The sequence below is a fragment of the Salvia hispanica genome, chromosome 3 (assembly GCF_023119035.1).
Source record: "Salvia hispanica cultivar TCC Black 2014 chromosome 3, UniMelb_Shisp_WGS_1.0, whole genome shotgun sequence".
Classification (NCBI taxonomy): Eukaryota; Viridiplantae; Streptophyta; class Magnoliopsida; order Lamiales; family Lamiaceae; genus Salvia; species Salvia hispanica.
Genome location: NC_062967.1, coordinates 10,768,376 through 10,794,753, shown reverse-complemented (window position 1 = coordinate 10,794,753; position 26,378 = coordinate 10,768,376). Strand labels below are relative to the sequence as shown.

Sequence of the window (26,378 nt, the reverse complement as noted above, 5' to 3'; positions counted from 1 at the left end):
ACACGATATCTAATTAAAAAAAAATTAATTTCTTGGTAAGTTTAATTTTTTTATTGTGCGGGCGTTACACATAACCGCATTGTTTAAATATTTCAGAAAGATACCAAAATGATTTATCAAAATTCCTTTCTAGAATATCATGTCTTTTGCTCACCATTTTCCTTAGTTTCGGACACATTTTTAACAAGAAGTTGCTTTTCTTTTCAGTATGGACCACCTTCAAATTATAGTGGTAACCAGCGTTAGATACAAAATTATTGTTTTAACGTTTTCTGCAAATCATAAATAGCCGTGGGAATAAATACTGAAATACCAAAATATCGCACTTAAACTACCGAAAAAATATAAAAAATACTGGTTTTTCGGTGTACTGCAATTTTCGGTATGGTAACATTATCAATTTTCCTATACCGAGATATACCGTGTCATACCGAATTTTCGGTATGTACCGTATATTCGGTATATCATGGTTTACTGAATCCTTGATACATAATGAAACCGGTATATATTGAAATATTATACTACTATATTTTTATTATACAATATATTTATATAGCACTACAAAATAGAATTAAAAAGAAAAAAATCCTCTAAAACCCTACTTTTAAATATTTTTGGTACTATAAAATAGTAGGTTTTTTGGTATTAACGATATTACGGTATATCATATCGTATTTCGGTTTACCGCAATAATGGTAAGATAACGGTATCAAAAATTAACCATATCGAATTTTTGGTGGTATATTATTTTGACATTTCGCAATTTTCGGTACAATATACGTTATGACGTTCTTGGTACGATATATCGTACCGACCCACGCAACAAGGGAAAATAATATTGGTATAACAAGGATTTTTGCCTGAGTGAAAACAAGGTATAATCACTAATAAGTATCTATATAGTCCTTCATTCACATAAGTCACAAAATATTTAAGTGTTTGATGGTTAATTAATGCTGATTGAGAAGTTGTGGTCTCGAATTCGATTTTTCATAGTTTTTTCCAAGTCAAATTTATTTAATACTAGTACGTATGATGTTTTTGGATGCATTCGATTTTCCCGTTACAATGAAGATCGGTTACTTTAAAGGAAAAACAATAATTGGGTGTTCATGATGAGATAAGTCGAATTATTGTATGTTTAAATTGTGTAATATTATAGGCGATCTCCTATAATTCGATTTATTTTGGATTGTTTTAGGCATTGGATTGTATAGCGTAATATTTAAGGCTAATTTTCATAAGTACAGCTTTTAGTCCGAAGAATTAGCCCGAAATTTGAACTTTCAAGAGTTGGTTTTGTAAATTATTAATCTTAAAAAATGTCAACACAACCCGCAATCCGTGTAGAGTTAAGTCAGAATCTGATGAGCTATCCAGTTAACATTATGAGCAATAATCGTGAGCAACATTCTCGTTTCGTCCATATTTAACGATATTTTTATATACTATTTTAATTGATTCTAATATTTAAAATATTGTTATTGATATTATTAATTTATAAAATTATTAAAAAAACAAAACCAAATAGTTAATTAATTAATTAATTCGAAGTTATAGAGAACTAAAATAAACAAGTCAAGTTGCGTTTTATACAATTTTTAGCATTAATAACATCAATGTAATTATTTAATATTAAATAAAATAAAATATAGATATTAACATGAACCATGCTAGAGTGACGCTTATGAATAGTAATATCATAAAATTTGAATAAAATTCTACAAATTCCCATACATTTTGGGCAATTGTAATAATGCACAGTTAAATTCAAGATTTTTTTTATTGCATGATGATATTATTTCTTTGAACTTTGAGTAAAAACTTATTTTTCTGTAATATTTTGCATATTTTTCTTTACTTTCTTGTTCAACTAAAGATGTCATCATAGTACTATGACATAAACTAGGAATATGCTAAAGCATATGTTGTCTATTAAGGCTTATAGATTTTTATTCTTTAACTTTATTTTTATTTTGCTTTTCTTTATTGGGTGGGGTACTATAGGCCTCGTTTTAACAAAATAAAATTGGGATATAAAATTAGAATTTAGGGACCATAAAATGTCACATTCAGCATTCTCCTTCATCACGTTCACCACTTTTTTTGGATATGATATGATATGTATGAAATATGAATTGACATTTCTTTTCTTATCTTGAAACTAAAAATCAAGCTTACTTATAGTATATAGATGAAAAGAACTAAGACTACTTATAAACTCCCTGAATTGTAACATGTTGGCTGACACAAATAAACATCTTCCAGGAATTGCTTTGATTAATCTGTATTTATGATTTGAGTTTTAACTATTTGAAAGATAAGTCATAAATACTTTATTTTACTAGTATTATGAAAGTGTGTGGTTTGCAAAGGGAGTGAATCCCCCTATATTGATATGGTGGGAACACAGTAAGGGCTGCTGTGATGGATATACGAGGACGTATGATTCATTTACTTTTTGTTTTATCAATTAAGCTTAATTTTGCAATGGTAGATTGGTAGAGCGGTTGTAGCACCAATATCTATAATTTATTTGATCAATGATTTAAGTATATAATAATATAAATTAATGTAATATTAATGAATTATTATTTAAAATTAGTGTTATACCTTCGATTGCAATTGGATGTTATCATTTTAGTTATACTGTAATTTTACAAAACATTTTTTAAATTCAAAAAGTCATTTTATATTTAAATTTATTAATTTCAGTTAAAGTAATGTTTACTAATACAACACTAAAGAAGAATGATATACTACTACGTACATTACGTGAGTACTACTCTTGTTTGACTCATATTTAGCGTTGTTCGTTTCAATTATATATTTAGTTTGATCTTAATATATTGAAACTTTTAATTTCACAAAACTTATAAAAATCAAAGTTTGATTTGTTATTTTATTAATTTATTTAAAATTATAGGGAAAACGAGTAAATCGAGCTTTAAGTTTTGTGAAATTGAAAATTTCAATAACATTATGTTTAGTGTATTAGAATAAAATTAAATATATAAATCAAAATGAACAACACTAAACGTGATTCAAACGAGAGTGGTCACATAAGGCATGTAGTTAATTTTTTTTTATAAATAACTGAAACTCCCTTTATTATTCTTGAAAATATTTTTTGGTGAGTATTAGTTAAAACTTTAAGGTATAATTGTCATTTAAATGGTAGAGAGGTCTCACATTTCACTAACTCATTCCACCTACCTTTATCATTTAAAATTAATATATACAAGTGAGACTCATATTCTACTAACTTTCTTTCGTTCACTTTTCTTAACATTTCTTAAAAACTCATGACAGAATAAAATGAGACTTCTATTCGTAGATGAAATGAGTAAAAATGAAAACTTAAATGAGCAGACAAGTAATTAAAAAATTATGAAATTTAATTAGTAAAATAAATAATTCATAAAATTAAATAAATAGTTCAATACTACTAATCGTTATTAAATAAAATCATTGTTGAACATATATCACTTAAATTTGGATTACTATGGATTAGTTAGTGTAGCTTCTATCGAAGACTTGAAGCTATTTGGAAAGGCATAAGTTTGCATTGAGATAAAACGTAGTCGCGCGTTTTTCCACCGCATTATCCCCTGCTGTGCTCCCACCAAATTAAATAGAAAAAAAAAATAATGTGATACTTTGAGTTTAGTTAAATGTGAGACTGATTTAAGAAATATACTATTTAAAAAAAAAGATATTTAATGACGGACATATCATAAAATTAAAATGAAAATGAAATTGAGGCCATAGTAAATACTCCCTCTGTCCCACTCTAGGAGTCCCGGTGGAATTCGATACAAGTTTTAAGAAAAATAAAGGAAAGTTGGTGAAAAAAAATAGTGGAATGTGAGTCCTACTTTTATATATTAGTTTTATAATAAAATGTGAGTGGAAGAAGGTGAGTGGAATGTCACACCTATTACCTATTATGGAATATTCCAACCGGGACTTCTAAAGTGGGACACCCAAAAGTAGTAAACCGGGACTCCTAAAGTGGGACGGAGGGAGTATTGTTTTTATGGTAATTTTATGGAGTAATAAAACAAAACGTTCATAGTTTAAGTTAGAACTTAAATTGTTATGCTTTGACACTACAATGAATAATGAATTTAACTGATGAGTTTAAATGCATATTAAATTTTGAACATTAATATTGCAAAACCCCCATCGAAATAGTTGGGTTATATAAAGAATGAGAAAAATTTATGCTTAATTAAAATTGTCAAAAAAAAAAACATGATGAGGGTGAAACCAACCATGATCAAGATGGTGATATTCCTTGTAATATGTGCAACAATTTTAGATGAATCCACATCATATACTCCACCAGGACCTGAATGCTACAAAGATTTGTCACAAGATTGCAGTAATAGAGTTCATGATGCAATATGTCAAATAGATAAGCGTCCAGTTGTAGAATCAGTGGGTGGATGCACGGTTACACTTTTTGCATATGTCAGTGGTGATTGTTTCTTTAATAGGTTGGCTAAGGATGTTCAAAAAACTTGTAGTGTCAATCCTGAGACTGCATTGTATGTAACGATTGATATTTGGAATTTAGTCAATGGTGCAACAGGCTAGGGAGACGATAAAGTATATTTGAATTATCATAATAAAGTATTACTAGTTTATATACATATATATAAACAAGTTGGTTTACATTTATGTTACTTGACATTCATATCTAATTAATTTTCTTTCTCGACCGTGTTGCTATTTTACCATATAGTAGTATATAATTAAGGACTGAACATATAGTTAGAATTTCATTTGTACATTAATGGATCACTATTTTATTTAACTTAATCTGAAGTTAAAAAAAAAAAAAACTTAATCCGAAGTTGATTTTGACGTACCGTAATAATTAGGTATCTATCTATACATATATAAAAGACGAGTTTTAGGAGGATTTGAATAATTATTTTGTGCAAGGGATGTAAATGCAGTAAATAAAAACTATTAAATTCTTTGACTAATTTTTAAATACCACAATGAGTTACAAAATCTTTAAATAGTATAATGAGCATTTAACAAAATTTGTAACCTCTATTCTCTTGATTTTATAATTTATGATGTTATAATTTCATTATCTCTCAAATTCTAATTTTGTACCTATAAAAGGCCTATAGTTGCGGATGATTACACACCATCAAAAGTATTCTCCATTCTCTCTCAAGTTCTCAATATTTTATTGTATATTTTAGAAACATTGTATTGTTTAATTTTTTGGAGCTCTATCAAGTTCATCAGTGCCTAGCGGATTTGAGATGTTATACACGTTAGGAGGAAGTCGTTTCGTCTTTAGGGATAATACGTCAATTCAAGAGCACTAACCGTGATGTAATTTGTCTTGCGGAAAGAGAGTTTTTCTCGACTAGATTTATGGTTTGGTTTATTTTATAATTTGGATAGTAGTTTTCATTTCATTTGTTGTTATTTTTTTTTTCTTTGATTACAATAGTTAGAGTACCGCATGTATATGGTTCAAGAATTTTACCTTAATATTTCTTACAATTCTTAGAGATGGAATTCTTCGAAGAATTGTAACATCCTTAGCTTGAAACATACATAATATCTATCTTCATCTTTACGCAATTTATTATTTTGTATATTTATATTGTCACTTGCGCATAATTATATTAAGTGGTCTCACACAAAAAATAATATTTTATCACTTATGATGAATTAATAAGTGGTGCATAATATGTATATTTGCACTGAGATAAGTAAACCTATCAAAATCGAGTTGATCAAACAAAATAAAATAGTCTGCTACCAAATTATGGTTTACTAATAATACTATTATTAAAATTAGAATTTTGCACTGAAAGTCCAGTTTTATCGATGTGTGTACTTTAAATATTGGTCAAACTTCTCAGATCCAGATAATCCGCTAGATCACAGGGTCTAGGAACTCAGGGAATCCTTGAAATCCTCGGTCGTTGGGCACACAATCTTTTTCTGTTTCAAAACCCTCAACCCACGATACTAAAAACTAGGATAAGGAAGTAGGGATCGAATCCCATAGAGATGGAAGCGTAAGGAGGTATTTAAGAGACTTTGGAAAAGGATTTTGGCTGCTGCCACACAATTTTGGGGTTGAGAACTTAACTACTAGACTCGGGAAATGCAAATGATCTATTCTAACAGCTAGACCTAGGAAAAGGAAAACATAACAAAGGCATGCATGACGAACACAGAGATGTAACAGATCAACACTTCGGCAACGAAATTAACCAGACCTAGTGAATAACTTCCCTAAAATGCCTAGACAGATGGAGAACAGACCGTGGGGACAATTTCCTAAAACAGCAAAGGGACGAATGAAAAGCTGCAAATAACTAAATATGAATTTAACTAACAAATAGCTTCATTTTCACCAACGATTCATGATCACAAATGCAGAAAAATAGAGTAAACATCAAATCGTAACAGAGCATGTCGAATTGCACGATCGAATTACGATTAACTAAGAAAAAAGAACAGATCTACTACCACTATACGAGGTAAATAAGAAAACAAGAACTAAACTTCAAAACCCATGCAGAATTTAACAGATCTAAACATCGGACGCTTCATCCGCTCCGGATCCAAGCCATCCACAACAAGCCACAACACTTCCCATTTCCGATGACTCCGATCCAATCAAATCCAACCGATCAACTACGATTCCAACACGATCCAACTTCAACAAAGCAAAATCAAGTGCGAAAAACATCCACGGTAAAGCAACAATCAAGCAAACATAATACGAAAACGTAACATAAACTGCCATAGCTAAATGATTACGAATTCAACAAGGATTCAACAAAACAACGCCGAGCTTCGAACAACGAAGACTCGGGGATTTCCAAAGCAGAAATTAAAACTTAAAGCAGTAAATTTGTTTCTTCGCCTCACATAGAGACGATGGTACACAACTGTAGATAGAACTACGAACCCCAACCCCATGAATTTCTGGTATCCCTCCAAGTATGTGTAGAAGTGTGAAAAATGAGCTAAGAGCAAAAGTGAGAGTGAGATCCTCCTTTCAGGTGTGTTGCGTGCTCTTATTTATAGGCGTGGACTTGATCTTCTAGAATCTTCTCTTAAATTTTCCTTTCTGCCATCCACCTAGAAATCTCCTCCGTCTGGTAACTTTTTTCCTTCTTCTTCTCACTTTCCCGCCAGACTCCTTCACCAGGTAATTTTCTTCCTTCTTCCTGGATCTGGCGATTTCCTCTACACACATGGCTTAAAAGCTTTGTTAGACTCAGAAATTCACTGAATTTAACCCCATAACCAATGCATGAAATTAGCCTTATCAAGCACTTAATTGTTCGGGATACAACTGATTTTATATAGAGAATATAATTATCTTATCTATAGGTGATCATGCTGAGTAAAATATAGTAGTACTCCATATTATATTAAGTATAGTATATTTTTACAAAAAGAAAATTCGCAGTATTGAGGATTGTAAAGTAATATAAAAAATAGTATAGATGTTTCATGTTCCAATAAACCACGTTTAAAAGTATAATAAATAAAGATAAACGTTCCAATGTTCAAAGGGGCTATCATTATTCATTAATATAATAGTGTTAATTCAACCAATTAATGTCATGTTTTTTTGCGTGGTTTATCATTTGAATTTTTTTATGGTCATAATTTAGACGGTTTGAATATTATGAGTTATCAATTTATTATTTTGTTAAAGTGTGGTTTACATTATTTTTAGTAGAAAAAAATGAAGGATTGTTTTAAACATATTTTTCATAAGTGTCAACACTTGATATAGTCTCTTTATCGTTGTCCAAATAATTGTGTTTGTCTTGATTCCATTTCAAATATGTTTAATTTTATATTTTTAGGCGTAAAATGTATTGAGGAGCATATATTTATTGAATATTATTATATATTATATTTTCTATTTTTAAATATTATATAGTTATATTATTTCTTATTTTAATTAACCAATTAACAATTTAAAACTGTATGACGAAAAAATATTCCATCGTGCATCGCACTTGGTTAACACTAGTTAAAAATAAAAGTGCACTTGATCTTAGTTGCCAAATTATATTTTAATGGTAAACTCAAATGAGACTTAATCAATGTATTAAATTGACCATCAATATTGTATATTTTGTTAAATTATTCTCAAGGGAGGTGATCAATTGCTAACTACTAATTAGCAATTCAAAACTAAGATCAATTTTTAACCATTAGATTAGAAGATCTAATGGTTGATATAATGCCAAGTGTATTATATTTTAAATTTAAATAATTATTAAATAAAATTAAAGGGTATTAATATCAATCCAGTCTTATTAAAATATCCTAAAATTTTAAATTTACGTAACTCTCTCAATTTAAATTATTTTTTCGCAAAAAATATATCAAATTAAAGGTAATTTTATAAGGATTCTAACGAGATCTCAATTGCATATGTTCCGACGATGTTCGGATGATGAAATTTGATGATTTTTATTTCAGTTTTCGTATATGTTGATGATTTGGCGAAATCTCACACTATAATGCATATAAAATCTCAATATAATGAATGTAAAATCTCAATACAATACATGTGAAATCTTAATAACACTGAGTTGATATTTTTGTGTACTTGTGTTGAAATACCCATGTCATTGTGTTGATATTTGTAATACATTATTTTAATATAAAAAAAACACGAAAATTATGATAGGATGATGAAATTTGATGATTTTTATTTCAGTTTTCGTATATGTTGATGATTTGACGAAATCTCAATATAATGTATATAAAATATCAATATAATGCATGTAAAATATCAATATAATGCATGTAAAATATCAATATAATGCATGTAAAATATCAATATAATGCATGTGAAATCTCAATAAAACTGGGTTGATATTTTCGTGTACTTGTATTGAAATACTCATGTCATTGTGTTGATGTTTGTAATACACTATACTAATATAAAAAAACACGAAAATTATGATATGATAACAAAATGACGATCTTACCCTTTTGTTGATATTTTGTCTACTATTTATTGAGATTCGTAAGATTTAATCTCATCTACTCATTTTAAAATCTAAGGGTGGAGATTTGGTCTTGATTTTGTATTATGATGCTATAAACAATAGAAGATGACAAGTGATGCAAATTGTTCATTGTAGGTACTACCACTGGAAGTTAAAATTAAACACATTGGGGGTGTTTGGTTTACAAGATTGTATTAGTTTGGTTCATGAGATTCAGTCCCACAATTCAATTATAGATGGATAATTGTGAAGTATAATGCATAAAGCAGCCCAACCCAATTCTAGTCTCTGTTCAAATATCTTGAACTAGCCATTGGAATTAGTTAGGAAATATCTTCTGTTAGGGTCGATTAGAAGGGAGATGAAGGAGAGTATATAGTGTTGAATCAAGTAGTTGTAATCACTTTTCTCTTCCACACATCGAATAAGATTCACACAGTTCCTTCAATTACTCTTCTTCAAGATTTTAGCTCATACACTATCTATTTCTAAACACCTTCAATTCATAACATTAATATTATGAAATGAAAATCACCATTTTATATGTTTCTTGATTCACTGCAATGCCTATGTTTCTTGATTTCTCAATGCTGCTCCTCAGAATTTCTCTAGCAGCAAGGAGATGATCAACTCTTTGAGATTCTTCCATGTTCAATACTAGTAGCTGAAAATGTATTGTGTTGTAATTATTACTCCTAATTAGGATATGGCATTAAAGCTGTCTTAAAAGTTTGTTGCAAGTAATTAGGATATGGCATTAAAGCTGTCTTAAAAGTTTGTTTAACTTGCAACAGATGTAGATATACCAAACATGAGTGAGGATGAGAGTACCAGATTCCAACCAAACTTTACTGACAATCTAAGAAATGCAACAATTGCTGACGCAAGCCTACTATGTCTAATCCACAATTCTATCCTGCCTAGGAGTATCCGCAATGGTGCTTAGGCCAACCATAGGCCAGCAATAGGCCAGCCATTCTCTCCCCTCGCCACGTCAGCATACACTAAAAATCCACTTGCCACATCAGATTTAGGCCATACCATAGGTCAGCCGCAATAAAAATAATTCAAAATATACTACATTTACGGAATTAAAATTACGATTAAATTACACCATTGCGGATGCTCTAACACTCCCTCACCCACAATTCATGCTGATATATCTATTTTCCGGATATTACCATCCCATTTTTGAATTTGCACACCATTTTTATTAAAAGAAATATGCGAAATTTTCAATATACTGCTATCATAAGAAAATAGTTACTACCTCCGTTCTTGAAAATTTATTCTATTTTTTCATTTTTATTAAATCACCATTTATGAAATCAGAAATATATGTATTTATCTATAAATTTTGATAAATTAATGTAATATTAATGAATTATTATTTAAAATTAGTGTTATATCTTCGATTGCAATTGGATGTTATCATTTTAGTTATACTGTAATTTTACAAAACATTTGTTAAATTCAAAAAGTCATTTTATATTTAAATTTATTAATTTCAGTTATAGTAATATTTACTAATACAACACTAAAGAAGAATGATATACTACTACATACATTATGTGAGTACTACTCTTGTTTGACTCATATTTAGCGTTGTTCGTTTCAATTATATATTTAGTTTGATCTTAATATATTGAAACTTTTAATTTCACAAAATTTATAAAAATCAAAGTTTGATTTGTTATTTTATTAATTTATTTAAAATTATAGGGAAAACGAGTAAATCGAGCTTTGAGTTTTGTGAAATTAAAAATTTCAATAACATTATGTTTAGTGTATTAGAATCAAATTAAATATATAAATCAGAATGAACAACACTAAACGTGATTCAAACGAGAGTGGTGCTGTATGTAGTTAATTTTTTTTATAAATAACTGAAACTCCCTTTATTATTCTTGAAAATATTTTTTGGTGAGTATTAGTTAAAACTTTAAGGTATAATTGTGATTTAAATGGAAAAGAGGTCTCACATTTCACTAACTCATTCCACCTACCTTTATCATTTAAAATTAATATATACAAGTGAGACTCATTCTACTAACTTTCTTTCATCCACTTTTCTTAACATTTCTTAAAACTCATGACAGAATAAAATGAGACTTCTATTCGCAGATGAAAGGAGTAAAAATGAAAACTTAAATGAGCAGACAAGTAATTAAAAAATTATGAAATTTAATTAGTAAAATAAATAATTCATAAAATTAAATAAATAGTTCAATACTACTAATTGTTATTAAATAAAATCATTGTTGAACATATATCACTTAAAGTTGGATTACTATGGATTAGTTAGTGTAGCTTCTATCGAAGACTTGAATCTATTTGGAAAGACATAAGTTTGCATTGAGATAAAACGTCGTCGCGCGTTTTTCCACCGCATTATCCCCTGCTGTGCTCCCATCAAATTAAATAGAAAAAAAGAAATATGGTATTTTGAGTTTAGTTAAATGTGAGACTGATTTAAGAAATATACTATTAAAAAAAAGACATTTAATGACGGACATATCATAAAAGTAAAATGAAAATGAAATTGAGGCCATAGTAAATACTACCTCTGTCCCACTTTAGGAGTCCCGGTGGAATTCGACACGAGTTTTAAGAAATATAAAGGAAAGTTGGTGAAAAAAGATAGTGGAATGTGAGTCCTACTTTTATATATTAGTTTTATAATATAATTTGAGTGGAAGAAGGTGAGTGGAATGTCGCACCTATTACCAATTATGGAATATTCCAAACGGGACTCCTAAAGTGGGACGGAGGGAGTATTGTTTTTATGGTAATTTTATGGAGTAATAAAACAAAACGTTCATAGTTTAAGTTAGAACTTAAATTGTTATGCTTTGACACTACAATAAATAATGAATATAACTGATGACAAGTTTAAATGCATATTAAATTTTGAACATTAATATTGCAAAACCCCCATCGAAATAGTTGGGTTATATAAAGATTGAGAAAAGTTATGCTTAATTAAAATTGTCAAAAAAAAAAAAAAACATGATGAGGGTGAAACCAACCATGATCAAGATGGTGATATTACTTGTAATATTTGCAACAATTTTAGATGAATCCACATCATATACTCCACCAGACCTGAATGCTACAGAGAGTTGTCACAAGATTGCATTAATAGTGTTCATGATGCAATATGTCAAATAGACAAGCGTCCATTTATAGAATCAGTAGGTGGATGCAGGTTTATCCTTTTAGAATATGTCAGTGGTGATTGTTTCTTTAATAGGTTGGCTAAGGATGTTCAAAAAACTTGTAGTGTCAATCCTGAGACTGCATTGTATGTAACGATTGATATTTGGAATTTAGTCAATGGTGCAACAAGCTAGGGTGATGATAAATTAGTATATTTGAATTATTATAATAAAATATTAGTTTATACACACACACATATATATATATAGGGGTGCACTATGGTACCACCATAGATAGAATAACATCATACCACCAATATTAGCCATAGAATCTGGAAATCCAACGCACAAGATTAAGTTTCGCAAACAGACTACAGATTGCTGTCTAATGTATTATGAATTGCTGGCGGGGGCATTTTGGTCATTTCCTAATTTAAAAATCAAATCAGATTGGGGGATATTCCTCACAATCACGTCATTCTCTACATTCTCTCTCTCTCATTCTCTCTTTCTCCAAATAATTCTTAATCGATAGAAACCCTAAAATTATGAAAATCTCTCACAAAATCTGCCGCCTCCGCCTCTACGCCGTGAATCGGTGATTTCCAGCCACAACTACTTCGAGAATTGGCGATTTCCAGCCACAACTACTTCGAGAATCGGCGATCTGAAACCAAAAGTTAATTCCCATCAACGATCGGTGAATAATCGCGATTATGAAGGGACGGCGACGGCGAATCGAAAGGAAACCCTCGAAAATCCAATTTCACCGACGATTAGAAGGGATTTGCTTGGCCAAACGAAGGATATTTGTTGGTGATTGTAAACGGAGTTTAGCTGCTTGTTTCTCCGACTACACCTAGGTAAATTTCTGAGTTACTCTGTTTAGCGGCGCAATTGGAGAGTTTGTGTTTCTCAATTCTGAGTTGATTAGTTTCTAACTATGTTTGCTTCTCAATTCTTATTCATGACTCAATTGCTTGTTCTTTCAAACTATTGATGATTAGAGTTATGCAATCTGTTTAGAATAACTAAACATTGATGAATCTGAATTATGTTGCTTGCTGAATGCTTTTTACTTGTTATCTGATTTGTGGATTTTGTGCTTGATTCTTTTTCTTTTTTGTTTTTTCTGCTAGCTAATTACTTTGATTAGGAAGATTTTGATTATGTTATGTTCATTTTGGTAGGTTTGTTATTCTATTTTATGTTGTTCATGTTTGTTTTGAAAAATAGCATGTATTATATTAAGTGATTGCATACTAATGCATATGTATTATATTAAGTGATTGCATACTAATGCATTATATAGTGCATGTTTGTGGTTATTCTTTGAATATCTGGTTTCTCAATTTCGATCCATGACTAAATTTTTGCTTTCTCAAACTATTGAAAATTCTGAGTTATGTACTATGTTAAGTATTACTAAACTTTGATTATTAATAAACTTTTGTGCTATTTAGCAATTATTTTCATTGACTATCCAAAGAATAAATTCAAAAAAAATTGTAATATTCGATACATGACTCAAGTCCAATATTACAAAATAATCAAAGCCTAGCCTATTACAATCGGAAGCAAAAGACGTGCAAGTCTAGGGCAGCCCATTTGACGACACTGTTCACATCCCAACAAAGTCCAACACGTCACCGACATCCGCAAATGAATGTTCCTCCGTAAAATGGGAAAAATTAGTAGAAATCATATAAGATCTTGGACTTAATGCCAAGATCAAAATATACAGAAGCAATATGGATTTGAAGATTTTCTCAAAGATTTACCTAGGCATTCATTTATGAAGATTCACGTATTATATCGAATAAAATATGATGAGATATAAGTAGGAATTTGCAAGTGGGTTGTGTGCATTTAATGCATATAATCTTTGAAGATTTCATCACAAGATTTGACGAAGTAGATTATGCCATGTAAACAAATAAGATATCAAATCCAATAGTAGATTGAGTAGAATTGATCGACGGAGCATAGTTACCCCAAATCCAAACACAATCTTTGAATAGATTTTTGGCAGTAAAACTCCCCAAGTAAAACCTCCCCCATGTTAAACCTTCCCCAATGTTAAACCCCCTCCACTTGCATAGTAACTTGCAAAGAAATAGCAAGTATAAAAACCCCAGCCTTTCCACTTTAGGAAACCCATCACTATCACTGTCAAACATTCCACAAATTCTCTCCATACTCACATAGAATAGAGGAGTTCATACTCGCATCGGATAGAGGGAGAGTTGCAGATACTTGTAGGATCAAGTCTCCAATCCAACAACACTTTTTCCTCACATCAAAAAGGTAAGCCCCAAACCTTTCTTTTCTTTCATATATGTACAAGCATATGCATATATAAAGTGAGAGTAGAATCTGCCCAAGTAACATTAACAAAACACAGCAAGATTAACAAAAGGTTTCACTCTCAAGTCTTCTTCTAAGTAGCTAGAAAAATACTCACAATTCACCAAATTCAGTAAATAGAACCAAAATAGAATCCTACTACCTTAATAACTAGAAAGAATGAGAAAGCTTATCTCGTTAGTACAAATCTGTCGGGTTTCCGGCAAAGGCTCTTCAGCAGCCCGGAGACGACAAGGGCAGCCCCATACCCCATGACTGCTAGAAATTCACAATCTTGACAAATCTACAAGTTACACACCAAACTTTTAAATCAAAGATCAAATCTTTAGAAATAAAACCAAAAAGGAAATAGAATGGAATTTCCCTAATTTACCTCTCGGGATTTGGTGAGGAGGCAGCGGCCAGGGCTGGAGTGGCGCCGGGAAGCTGCTCCGGCAGCACGAGGAACGGAGGAGGCCGAAGCCACCGCCTGTGCATGCACAGTGGCGGCGGCGGCGGATCCGAGAGAGGGAGAGGGAGAGATAGAGGAGGGGGAAAGAGAGAGAGGAGAGGGAGAATCGGAGAGACGCCGCCGGCAGGGTGGCGACGGTGGCGTCAGGTAGGGAGTGGGATGAGCTTCTCTCAAATCTAATTAAGGTTAGGTTGAATGATGAGGGAGATAATGAATTTGGGTATATTTATATATATGAGTTCTATTCTTAATGAATTCATCTTTATTCGTTTGGGCTAAAGAGGTGAGAAATAAATCTGAGCCCAATCCCTTTTAAATAATAATGCCTGCAGTAGATAATTGAAAAATAATCCATTTCTGAATTTATTTGTTGATTGGGCTTAAAATGAAATAGGATGTCTTGACCAGTTTCCAAATATCAATTGATATTTTTACACATTGCTTTTCTTTAAATAATGTGATTAAAGTAAATTTTTAAATCTTAGTATGGGTCAACTTAATTTTGGAACCTAAGATACGTAGAAGAAGAAGCATGGAATAAGATGCATGTCATCAAGCTATCATATTTTATTCTTGAAGCTAAATTTAGCTTGTATTTTGTTTCCGAAAAGGGAGAACCTGGAGGAAGGTAACATTGAGAAATAGAGAATTATTTGTGAAAATCTTGGAAAGCAAACAAGGTGAGCTTTTATATCCTACATACTAATGTGGATAAAAATGCAAATTATTTTTGAAGCGATATTTATGAAAAACTCGAACATATGTTCGTTGTTTATTTTAAATGATGTTGTCTTGCCAAAATGTTTTGTGTATGATGCCTATCTGTTTTGGCGTGAGGCCAAGTGAGTTATGAATAATGATATGTGAATTGAATTCGGGTCCAAGTGAGGGTGGTGTCCCTACTCGGACTAGTGTACACATGAGACCTATGGCCAGAGGGCAGGTCTGGTGACCGAGGAAGGTGGCCACCTTCCCGGCACAAGAATGTTGATGTGACCGTGAGAGAACACCATCTCTACGGCACAAGATTGTTAATGTGACCGTGAGAGAACACCATCTCTACGGCACAAGATGATCAGATATGGCAAAATACAGAAAGAAAATGGACTGCAGTCGAAAAATGATTTTTAGTAAGCTCAGGTCTTTTTAATAAAACCCCTGAGTATTACTGTGATAATGGCTTGACAATATTTTCAAACGTATATTTGTATTTTTCGGCAATGTGTTCACTGAGTACTTTTGTACTCAGCCCTGCATATATTTCTAAATGTGCAGGTTGAGCAATGAAGTGGTGGAGGAAGTGCTACTGAGACAATACATTTAATTCAATCAGATTAGGACTCTCGGAGGTTCATGTCTCCATACATGGAACCGCGTTCTTTTCCTTCCACTGTGCATCTTAAAAGACTCTAGTCTATTTTGTTCAAAACTCTGGTATTTTGAAAACTTTTACAAACAATTACTCGAGTTTTCATAAGCGATTATCTTTTCCTCTATGTATCAGCACTTGATTAGTCATGTCTCCAACCAATGTTTGATTTTATTTTTTTTCCCCTATTTCTTTCCCCGCTTCTTATACCCCGTCCCTAGTCACGGTTTCCCGACTGTGCTATTCTTAGCAAGTGCGGTCGTGACAAAGTCAGAAGCTGAGGTTGAGCAAATTTAAAAATAAGAAACCAATGCACGAAATTTCAAGATTTAAATTGCCAAGTAGAGAATGTGGCTGCTTGTATGGCTTAGATGCTCGGCCTATAGGCTATAGAAGATAAAACAAAAGTGACAAGGCATTAGGCGTGGCCTTTACTTTGTCTATTGCCATTGGTGTTGATTTGGTCTAATTTTATAGAATTGTCATTTCTTGTAATACTTGAAGGCTTATAATCGACTTATCATAATAAACATAAAACAATTATGGCTCCTTATTGCTTTATTTATATAACAAGTCATATTGATGAGAAACAAATTAAATAGGCTACCACGATTAAAAAAAAATACGGGCAGTTACTAGATATGCCAATTGGACCCCTTCAGAATATATAAACATATAGAAGTAACAATATGAGATACAAGTTAATTTAAACTACTAGAACAATCTTGTGGCGAAGTGTTATTATCTATTTCTTGAAATGAGCTTCGATCAAAATACCATTCACCAATAGCTTGCTCCAGCGTCTGCATCACATATTACACCAAATAATTACATAGAAAAAAAGTAGATTGTACTTTGACACCTAATATCTAATAAACAAGACGAAGAAAATCAACAATATATCTTACCCTATTACGAAGTAAAGGTGCGCACATCCAAGTGTTTTCTCTAACAATTTGGACATGAAGATAGCAGGAATCAATAAACATCCCTCTACTCGAAGATTTATCAAGTTTGAGCAATGTTTTGAGAAAAATAGATCCAAAATCTGAAATAAACATATTAATGGTGAGAAGTTTTTGGTTTCAATTTAACTTTTGTTCAAAATTGAAAACTTGAAACAAAATTAAAACTACCTTTTATGATTCCTATTTTAGTGGAATTGCACGATTCCAAGAATTGTCCGCAATCACCCCACTGATTCGGCCCAAGACCAGGCACAGTGAATATAAAATTGTATTTAACCTGCATCATATTCAAAATTGGATATAAATAAATAATACTAGTTTATTATTTTATATTTGGTGGATATATGCATTATTAATTTTTTTGTTTCTTACCTGGAAGAGATCAAAAGCCGTTTCGACTATGAAGAGTGGTGTGGAAATATCATCAACCAAATATTCAGGGAAGAGGCACTAAAATTTATTTCAGTATAATGTTAGTAGTATTATAGTTGTCATGTGTAGGTCTTAATGTAATAAGTATAGTTAGTCATCTCACCAAATTGGGGTCCCTTTTAGACGTGCATGATTTGGGCAATAATGAACCAAGTTGCTGCGTGACAAAAAAACATGCATGTTAGAATTCTATTCAATATATCTATACGGTAATCTTGAAATGCTGTAGTATATAAAAGCCTAATTACTACTACTTAAATGCATAGTAAGAAGTAGAATAATACATTTGTTTCAATCACTCGAGCAAAATGCCGTCCAGACATGCTTGCCAACGCACCTTCCCTATAACCAAAGCAAGGAAGTCTATTTTTTTAAGTTACAACACAAATACAAATGCATGTGATTGACCTAACTAATAAGTAGTATTTGTATTAGGATGTGAGCTTAAAATAAATCAGAAATTAACAATTTCAATTTACCCGTGAATGAAAAAACCGGAGTCTGATATGCACTTCACTCTAGTAGTATTTGGAAAGAGGGCTCTAAATCTATCACAGTATAGGATTGTAGTCAATCCACCGGCTGAGGTACCCGTCAGGATAGCCTACAAATAATCAAAATCATATGAGTAATTGTAATTTGGATATTGGCTAATAAGATAAATTAAGCATAAATATATACATTGTGAGCGTTCCCCATTCCTTTGTGAAGCAACTCCTCCATCACAGCTTTATATATCCTCCCACCTCGAAATGTGATGTTGTTACTCTAAAACAATTTTAATTAATTTCTCATATTCTAATTACAGTAAACATGCTAGCTATAAATAAATAATTACTACTATATCATAACATATTTGTTTCGAATATAGATATACGTTTGAAGACTTACCACATCAACGTGCTCGATGTCCGATGTAAACATCGAGCCATCACAGTAATGAACAAAAACTTTATGCCAGTTGTAGAAATCTAATTTAACAAGAAAAAAATGTAGTACTAGTTAATTTAGTATTATGAATACAATTATAATTTCAATGGTAGAGCAAACTTACATTGATTATATCTGGAGTCTGTGTCTAGTATTCCGGAGGTGAAGTTGGGGGAATTTCCAATAAATTCATATTTACTGCTTCCAAGATTTGTTCGTGACCTATTTATACAATCTTCGAGTGAAAAACACCATCCACCGCCCTAACATGAATAAACTAGATTTATTTAAAAAACTAATTAATTAATGATTTAAATACTAGTAGTAGTAAGTACGTACCTCCATGTAGACCATCCAGCTTGAAGATCCAGTGCCGTAGCCCTCAACATAAGCATACGCTGGTGGGCTTCCGTCCAAGCAAACTACAATGCACAAATATAGGAGTAGTAATGAGCTATATAAGAATGATAAAATAAAATAAAATTAAATTAAATTTAACCTGCACCGGTTGCAACGCCAGACTCAAGCCGAGTGTAGTAGTAGGAGGGGACTTGAGCAGCCGTGGTCACCATCGAAAACCACCAAAGTAGGATCAATGCGATCGTCTGCATTCAAAACAAATTAAATTAAACAAGAATTTTTTAAAATAATGCGTAAACGTAATGTAGAAATGTTTATAGAATCTACCATTTCTACAGAGATTGCAAGAGAAGTATGAAACTAAATTTGGTGTCTCTCATACAAGAAGAAGTGACATCTCTATATAGGAAGAGAGAAGAAGAAGAAAATACTCCATCTGTGTATAATAAGCCAATAAGATAGAGACACGTGGAGTGGTAAGATTCTGCTTTTTTTTTCCTTTGAGAGAAAGATGGATTATTCATTATTGGGTGTGTAAGACAGCTAGTGTTACTAATTTAGAGAGTAAGAGTTAATATTTTCGCCAACTCTCAACCAGCATTAAAACCTTTACTCGATATTTAATTTGGAAATTAATAATTTATGCGATCCTAATTTCGATACATCAATTAAATTTTTGAAATCTAATAGGAGTGGCCTGTTTATTAAAATGTTATCATATTTTCACAGCATTTGACACAGGCGTGGAGGCATTTTCATACCATAGCAACACTTTAGTATTAATAGTGTTTATAGAAAAAAATACTGACACAAGAAAAAATATTGATGGATGGCATCCTCAATTTAAATCCGCCAATAGGAGGAGGGAGTACTATTCTATAAAAAGTTGTCATTGATTTAGGTCATGTGATCGGTCGATGGTGACTATGTATGGAGCATTGAATTTATTTAACAAATTTAGGTCTAACCTATGCATTCTTCATAGATTCATTTCGGGAAACTCCACTTCTATGTATTTGCAACTTTATCCATTTCCTGTTCAAATTATGATGTCATTGGCATGATAGTAACGTGATAAGAGGATGTATCCTACTAGATTTTATCCCAAACCTAATAAATTCATATGCATAATAAATATATTAAAAAGAGGGATGGTATTTATTTTCATGGTCACAAGAGCATCCACAAAAGCAGGCATCCACTAGGACGTCCCACCGGCGAGCTAGACAGACGTGGTGGACGTCTGCTATTGTGTTAGGCGAGCGAAACGGACGAGAGAGGGGATGAGGGTCGAATTATTCGCAATATTATCTCTTACAACATACTTGATTATTTCAACGAACAAATTTAATTAGTTTCTTAAAAATAAACCAATTATTTTATAAATAAATTAGACTAATATATACTCCTACTATTTAATTACTGACTTAAAAAAAAAAGAAGCCAATGAATTAAGGGGTGGAATATTATTTGAAGTCAGGCCATATTCATCAAGTCATCCATATCCCAACGAAAAGAGCTTAGAATTTCAACAGTTTTGTGGCACAATGGACTAATTTATCAAAAAAATAAAATTATGGAACTCCTGAATATTGTGTTTGTGTGGTGTCTTTTGTAGTAGTATATATACTAGATATTGAAAAGTACAGAGTATTTTTTTTTATAAAATACGCCATTTGATAATAGAGTTCAACAAAAGTCAAAAAATGAAGAAAAATAACGACATGGAGTTCTGATTGATATGCCTATATTTATATTCTTTTTGTCTTTTTGAGAGAGAGCTGAATACAAATATTTCATGTGTAGGATATAGAAAATTCTCTCTCATGTAATTAAAATCATGAACAAATCTTTATATGTTGTGATGCAAAATAAAATTAATTAAAATATATTTAGAGGGAAGTATAATGATGTGAGGGGTCATATCACATGGGGGTACATTCCACACCACATATACAGTCACCAACATTTCAAACTTTTGCCTTGTAAGGTGCTAAATTAATATTTGGTGCAATTTCACCACAATGTTCTTACCAAACCGAGGACTTCACTACCATGCTTCAATTTTATATCTATCATATTAACAACAGTGTTTAATATCACATTAAAAATTTTATATAGTTACTACAATGTTTCACGATACAAAATGTGCAAATTTAAATTAGAGAGTGAATGATATAAACTAGAATATATATATGGCGACTTTCATTAAAATTTGACATTGAAAGAACCGATAATGTCGGAAAAGCAACGGTGGCATTATCATGTTAATAGCAACGGTGGCATTATCATGTTAATAACATTTTTTTCTTGACGACTAAACATCGTAACAAAAAATTAAACTATATATAGTATTATACTATTTCCGTATATTGTCGTTCGATATCTTATAGTATTCTTTCAATAATTTTGCTAAATATCTTTAATCAGAACTTCACTATGAACTTCAGTGTAGAAGATAAAGCAATGAATCAGATACTACATATTTTGTTTAGAATAGATATCAATAGTGTTAATATTGAATTACTTATGTTTTATGCTATATTTTCATATTATCAAAGTATACTTCTCTCCGTCCCACTTTAGGAGTTTCATTTGAGTTCAGCACGAGTTTTAAGAAATATAAAGGAAAGTTGGTGAAAAAAAATAATGTAATGTAAGTCCTACTTTTATACGTATATTAGTTTTATAATCAAAAGTGAGTGAAAATAAGGTTAGTGGAACGTGAGGCCTATTACCATTTATGAAATATTTCAATCGGGGCTCCTAACGTGGGACACCCCAAAATGGTAAATCGGAACTCCTAAAGTGGGACGAAGGGAGTAATAAATATTCAATTAAATATACAACATATTTATTTTCAAATAATTAAAAGTAGCAAAAAATAATGATTAATATTACAAATAAATTAATTAGATGTGTGAAAAAGAATAATTTTATGAAAAATAATAATTGCATCAGTGAAAGTAAAAGTAATTTGGCAAATTATGTGAAAAAAATGTGTTGTGCTTTGTTTGGTAAAGAATGGTTGGTACACAAGATGGGCCAAATTATCTGTAAAATGGTAATGGGTATTTGATAAAGCAAATTGGATATCTGTGCCAAAGAAGAAAAATACTCAAAAATTAGAAATCTGTGCCAAAAAGAGAAAAAAAAATTGAGGTGTAGTTAAATTCAGAGACCACGTAGCTTTTCGAACTAATACATTTTTGTGTATAAATAATATGCCTAAGACGGTGTTTATACACTGCATTTTAAGCTATATTAAATACAGTAAATTTTTTATTAAAAAATTCAAAAAATGAAATGATGCGGTCGAAGATTAACTTTGAATTTTACTCAATTATCCCATATATTTGTATCTTGGATGAAATATTGCATCGCGTGAAAGCTGGAATCCATAGTATTTTTTATACCCAACTAGTATTAATTTCCTTCCAAATCCAAATTAACGACACAATTGAAAACAATGTCAAACTTATGAGCAAATTATTCAATCATTCAATTCCTTTCCACAAGAATTGACATATTCCCACTCCCACTCACATCAATCATTTAATTCCTTTCCAATTAAACTGAGGTCTCTGTATCACTCCTAGCCCTTTATTTATTTATTTATTAAATGAGTATATACAAAATTGGGAAACAAAACAAAAACAAAAAAGTTCAAGTTTATCGGGAAGATGTCAAGCCTTTCCTCTGGAGTTTGGGGTTTCAATCTTTTCTATAAGAAGAGTGAATTAGGCCAATTCTCCACAAGCATGTAATTTACCACAAATTTGGATTTATTTTCACAAAATTCTGCAATTGTTTGGTGTTAATTTAAGGAGCTAGATTAAATATTTTCGCCAACTCAAAGTGAGAATTTAAATTGAAATGGAGTATTAAATCATGGATGTAGAGAGTATAGTACTATTAAATCATGGATGCAGAGAATATACTGGAGGATCCTCCGTCCTACGTTACTTGTATCATTTATTTTTCGCACTCGTTTTAAAAAACTAATAATAAATAGTTAAAGTGGAGAAAAAGAAAAGTAAAAGAGATAATAATATATAGAAAAATCTTAACTATATTATTCTCTTTCTTATTTTATTTTATCTTCACTTTAACTATTTATTATTATTTTTTTAAAATGAGTGCAAAAAAGAAGTGACTCAAGTAATGTGGAACGGAGAGAGTATAGTATTATACTATAGTAGTACTACTTTAGTGATGATGTAGGGAGTACATAGAAATATTATACTAGTACTATTCATACTATCAAATTCTATCTATGCGAAGCTGGCAAGCTCTGTCTGCGGTCTCTAAATTTGGTGGCCATTCAGTCTACCAAACTTAATTACACCACAACAGATTTCTAATTTTTTTTTTTGTTCTTTCTTCTTTAGCACAGATTTCCAACCTTGCTCTTATCAAATACCCTGCATCTGCATACCCATTTTTACACATAATGCTTTACCACTCAATTTTCGCAAACAAAGCACAACTCATTTTTTTCACTTAATTTGCCAAATTACTTTTACTTTCACTGATGCAATCATTATTTTTTCATAAAATTGTTCTATTTCACACATTCTAATTAATTTATTTATATTGCCAGTCAACTTAACAATTTTAATTATACTATAAAAAAATAAATATACTTTAATAGTATAATTAAGTGAATAATTATTAGTAAACTTTGATAATATGCAAATATATACTACTCCTAATAAGTAAAGGAAGAGGAGTAGAAGAATGTGAAATTGAAAGTTACACAATAAAAGTAAAGTTAGGTTATAGGGTTCATCACATTATCAAAGTATGGGTAAGAAAACAAAGTCTACTTATAAAGAAATGTGGCAGCAATAGGACTAAAACCTCCAAAAAATGGCAATGGTCACCAAACGGATACCAAATTTCAAAGAAATAAAGCTGATGCTAATGCCCATTTAATTGCTCACTAGGGAGTACTACTTCATAAGCATCCAAGCAACTAGACTAGAATAAAAAATCACCGCAATCTAGCGTGTAAAGATTCATACCACTATGACTCACCATTACAACTCATTAAAAATTAATAATGCATATAGACAATTGTGAACTAATTAAAAAATAATACAAAATGGGAAACCATTCCTAACTATAAACTATAAACAAAAATTAACATAATAAATTGGATTAGTGAAATATTATGTGGTCTACTTAAGGGAATGGAAAATGTTTTGGAGACATAATGTCTCTAGCCATAATGCTTAAAATGGTAAGTATATATTATATTATATTTTTAATTAAATTTATATTTTATATATGTACTTTATTACCCCTACATTAATTTATTTACTAAATACACCTATTTAAGGATATAAATTTTGATTATGCATAGATGATGCATGCATTTAATAACACGCTGCAATCATCTAATCGTTTAAAACATGATTGGATAACTTTTTTTATATATGCCCATTTTAATGCATTTACTTAAAGATATTTCTTTAAAATTTTAAATATTAATTTTATTAGCTTTATATATTTAGTGTACATTTTGTCTACAAATAAAATAAGATTTTTAACAAATAATTAGCGCTATAAAATATAAATAATTAGTTATCTAATATTTTGAACTGTAAATACTTAGAGTTACTATAACATGTGACAAAAAATAATTACTTTGTAATTATAATACTATAATCTTCAATATTGATAAACTTATTCTTTTAATCACTTTTTATTCCCAATAATCTTTAAAAAATAATAAAGTTTTTAGCTCACTTTAATATAACACCCAACACATTAAAATTTGATAATACTATATTATATATTAATACTACTAATTAAGTGAGTATATGGTTTTGATTTTAAGAATTCTCTAGTTCTAATTTTTTATTTTTTTATTTTGATTTTTTTAAATTCTTAAATCTTGGACCATTACAGTTGAACCTCGATAAAATCATATGTTCTTATATCATTTATTTCATATTTTAAATATATTAAAATATTTAACTATAACATGCAATAAATTAAATTTGATACATGGTGTACGAATGCTAATTGAGTCTAGTGTTTATGATGGCAATGGTCACCAAACGGATACCAAATTTCAAAGAAATAAAGCTGATGCTAATGCCCATTTAATTGCTCACTAGGGAGTCCTACTTCATAAGCATCCAAGCAACTAGACTGGAATAAAAAGATCTCGCAATCTAGTGTGTAAAGATTCATACCACTATGACTCACAATTACACCTCGTTAAAAATTAATAATGCATATAGACAATTGTGAACTAATTAAAAAATAATACAAAATGGGAAACCATTCCTAACTATAAACTATAAACAAAAATTAACATAATAAATTGGATTAGTGAAATATTATGTGGTCTACTTAGGGAATATAGTTAAAGTGATTTCGACACATAACAACGAACTAGTTTATGATGAATTTGTAACTTAACATAACATTCCTAGTTTGAATTAGAACTCAAACGTTATGTTTTGGCAATGCAATTAATAATGAATTTAATTGAAGACATGTTAGAATTTTAGCATTAATTTCACAACAAACCTACCAAAGAAGGTCGGTATATATATAAAGACTGATGAAAATTTTTATCTGAACAAACAAAAGAAACAAGACAAGAGTCAAACCAATAGTAAAGATGGTGACACTCCTTGTAATCTTTGCAACAATATTAGATGAATCTATGGCAGATACTCCACCAGGGCCTGACTGCTACAAACAAGTGCCACAGATTTGCGTTGATAGGGTTCGTGATGCCATATGTCAAGGAAAATATGGACCATATAAAAAAATAGTTGGAGGATGCTGGATAAATTTTAACACTGAAAATTTAGATGGTAACTGTTTTGACGTGATGGCTAACGATGTTACAGAAATTTGCAAAAAAAATTGCAATGCAAATCCCGGCGATGCAATGTATATAACAAATCAAATTTGGGCATTTTCCCAGGACCCAATTTATTAGTCCAAGAAATTATTAGTCTAGGTGGCGATGAAGGGCCATTAAATTGCTTTAATAATATATTAATCATCATCCATATTCTATATTATATATGAAAGAATATATACATTCTATATATTAACACTCCCATATAGGGGCATATTAAGATGCCACTATCCCTTACAATAATACCATACCATCATTTTTAGTCAATCATTTGTATACGTGGACGAATAATAAGCTGCCACGTGGTAAAAAAATTTTTGAAAAAAGACGGTCAGCAATTTGTTGGTCTTTATCCAGCAATTTTTCTTGTCCAGCAATATCCGACACACTATACAACAATCTATAGATTGTTGTGTAGT

The 26,378-nt window shown here is 30.7% G+C and overlaps 1 protein-coding gene and 2 long non-coding RNA genes across 3 annotated transcripts; 1 reads left to right on the top strand and 2 right to left on the bottom strand.

Moving 5' to 3' along the window:
- Positions 1–13,688: 13,688 nt before the first annotated feature.
- Positions 13,689–14,480, bottom strand: LOC125214925. The gene is made up of 2 exons (XR_007175185.1): positions 14,398–14,480; positions 13,689–13,865 (listed from the first exon to the last, which is right to left on the bottom strand). It is a non-coding gene; the product is annotated as an uncharacterized LOC125214925 (long non-coding RNA).
- On the top strand, positions 14,367–16,877 carry LOC125214926. Its single transcript, XR_007175186.1, has 2 exons — positions 14,367–14,500; positions 16,287–16,877. It is a non-coding gene; the product is annotated as an uncharacterized LOC125214926 (long non-coding RNA).
- A 135-nt stretch (positions 16,878–17,012) lies between these two features.
- On the bottom strand, positions 17,013–19,430 carry LOC125214924 (pectin acetylesterase 8-like). The gene is made up of 13 exons (XM_048116157.1): positions 19,398–19,430; positions 19,210–19,315; positions 19,050–19,132; positions 18,835–18,973; positions 18,672–18,751; positions 18,462–18,548; positions 18,260–18,384; positions 18,065–18,122; positions 17,884–17,937; positions 17,721–17,798; positions 17,517–17,625; positions 17,289–17,428; positions 17,013–17,183 (listed from the first exon to the last, which is right to left on the bottom strand). Exons 1-13 carry the CDS (start codon positions 19,398–19,400, stop codon positions 17,082–17,084), a joined length of 1,164 nt encoding a protein of 387 aa, XP_047972114.1. The 5' UTR covers positions 19,401–19,430; the 3' UTR covers positions 17,013–17,081.
- Positions 19,431–26,378: the final 6,948 nt, after the last annotated feature.

What these genes read in the sequence shown, in the direction of transcription:
- LOC125214924 (XM_048116157.1), bottom strand. An exon ending in TGGCGTTGCAACCGGTGCAG is followed by an intron (nt 19,133 to 19,209) that starts GTTAAATTTAAT and finishes TGTGCATTGTAG; the next exon opens with TTTGCTTGGACGGAAGCCCA. An exon ending in CTAAAAGGGACCCCAATTTG is followed by an intron (nt 17,799 to 17,883) that starts GTGAGATGACTA and finishes AATAAATTTTAG; the next exon opens with TGCCTCTTCCCTGAATATTT.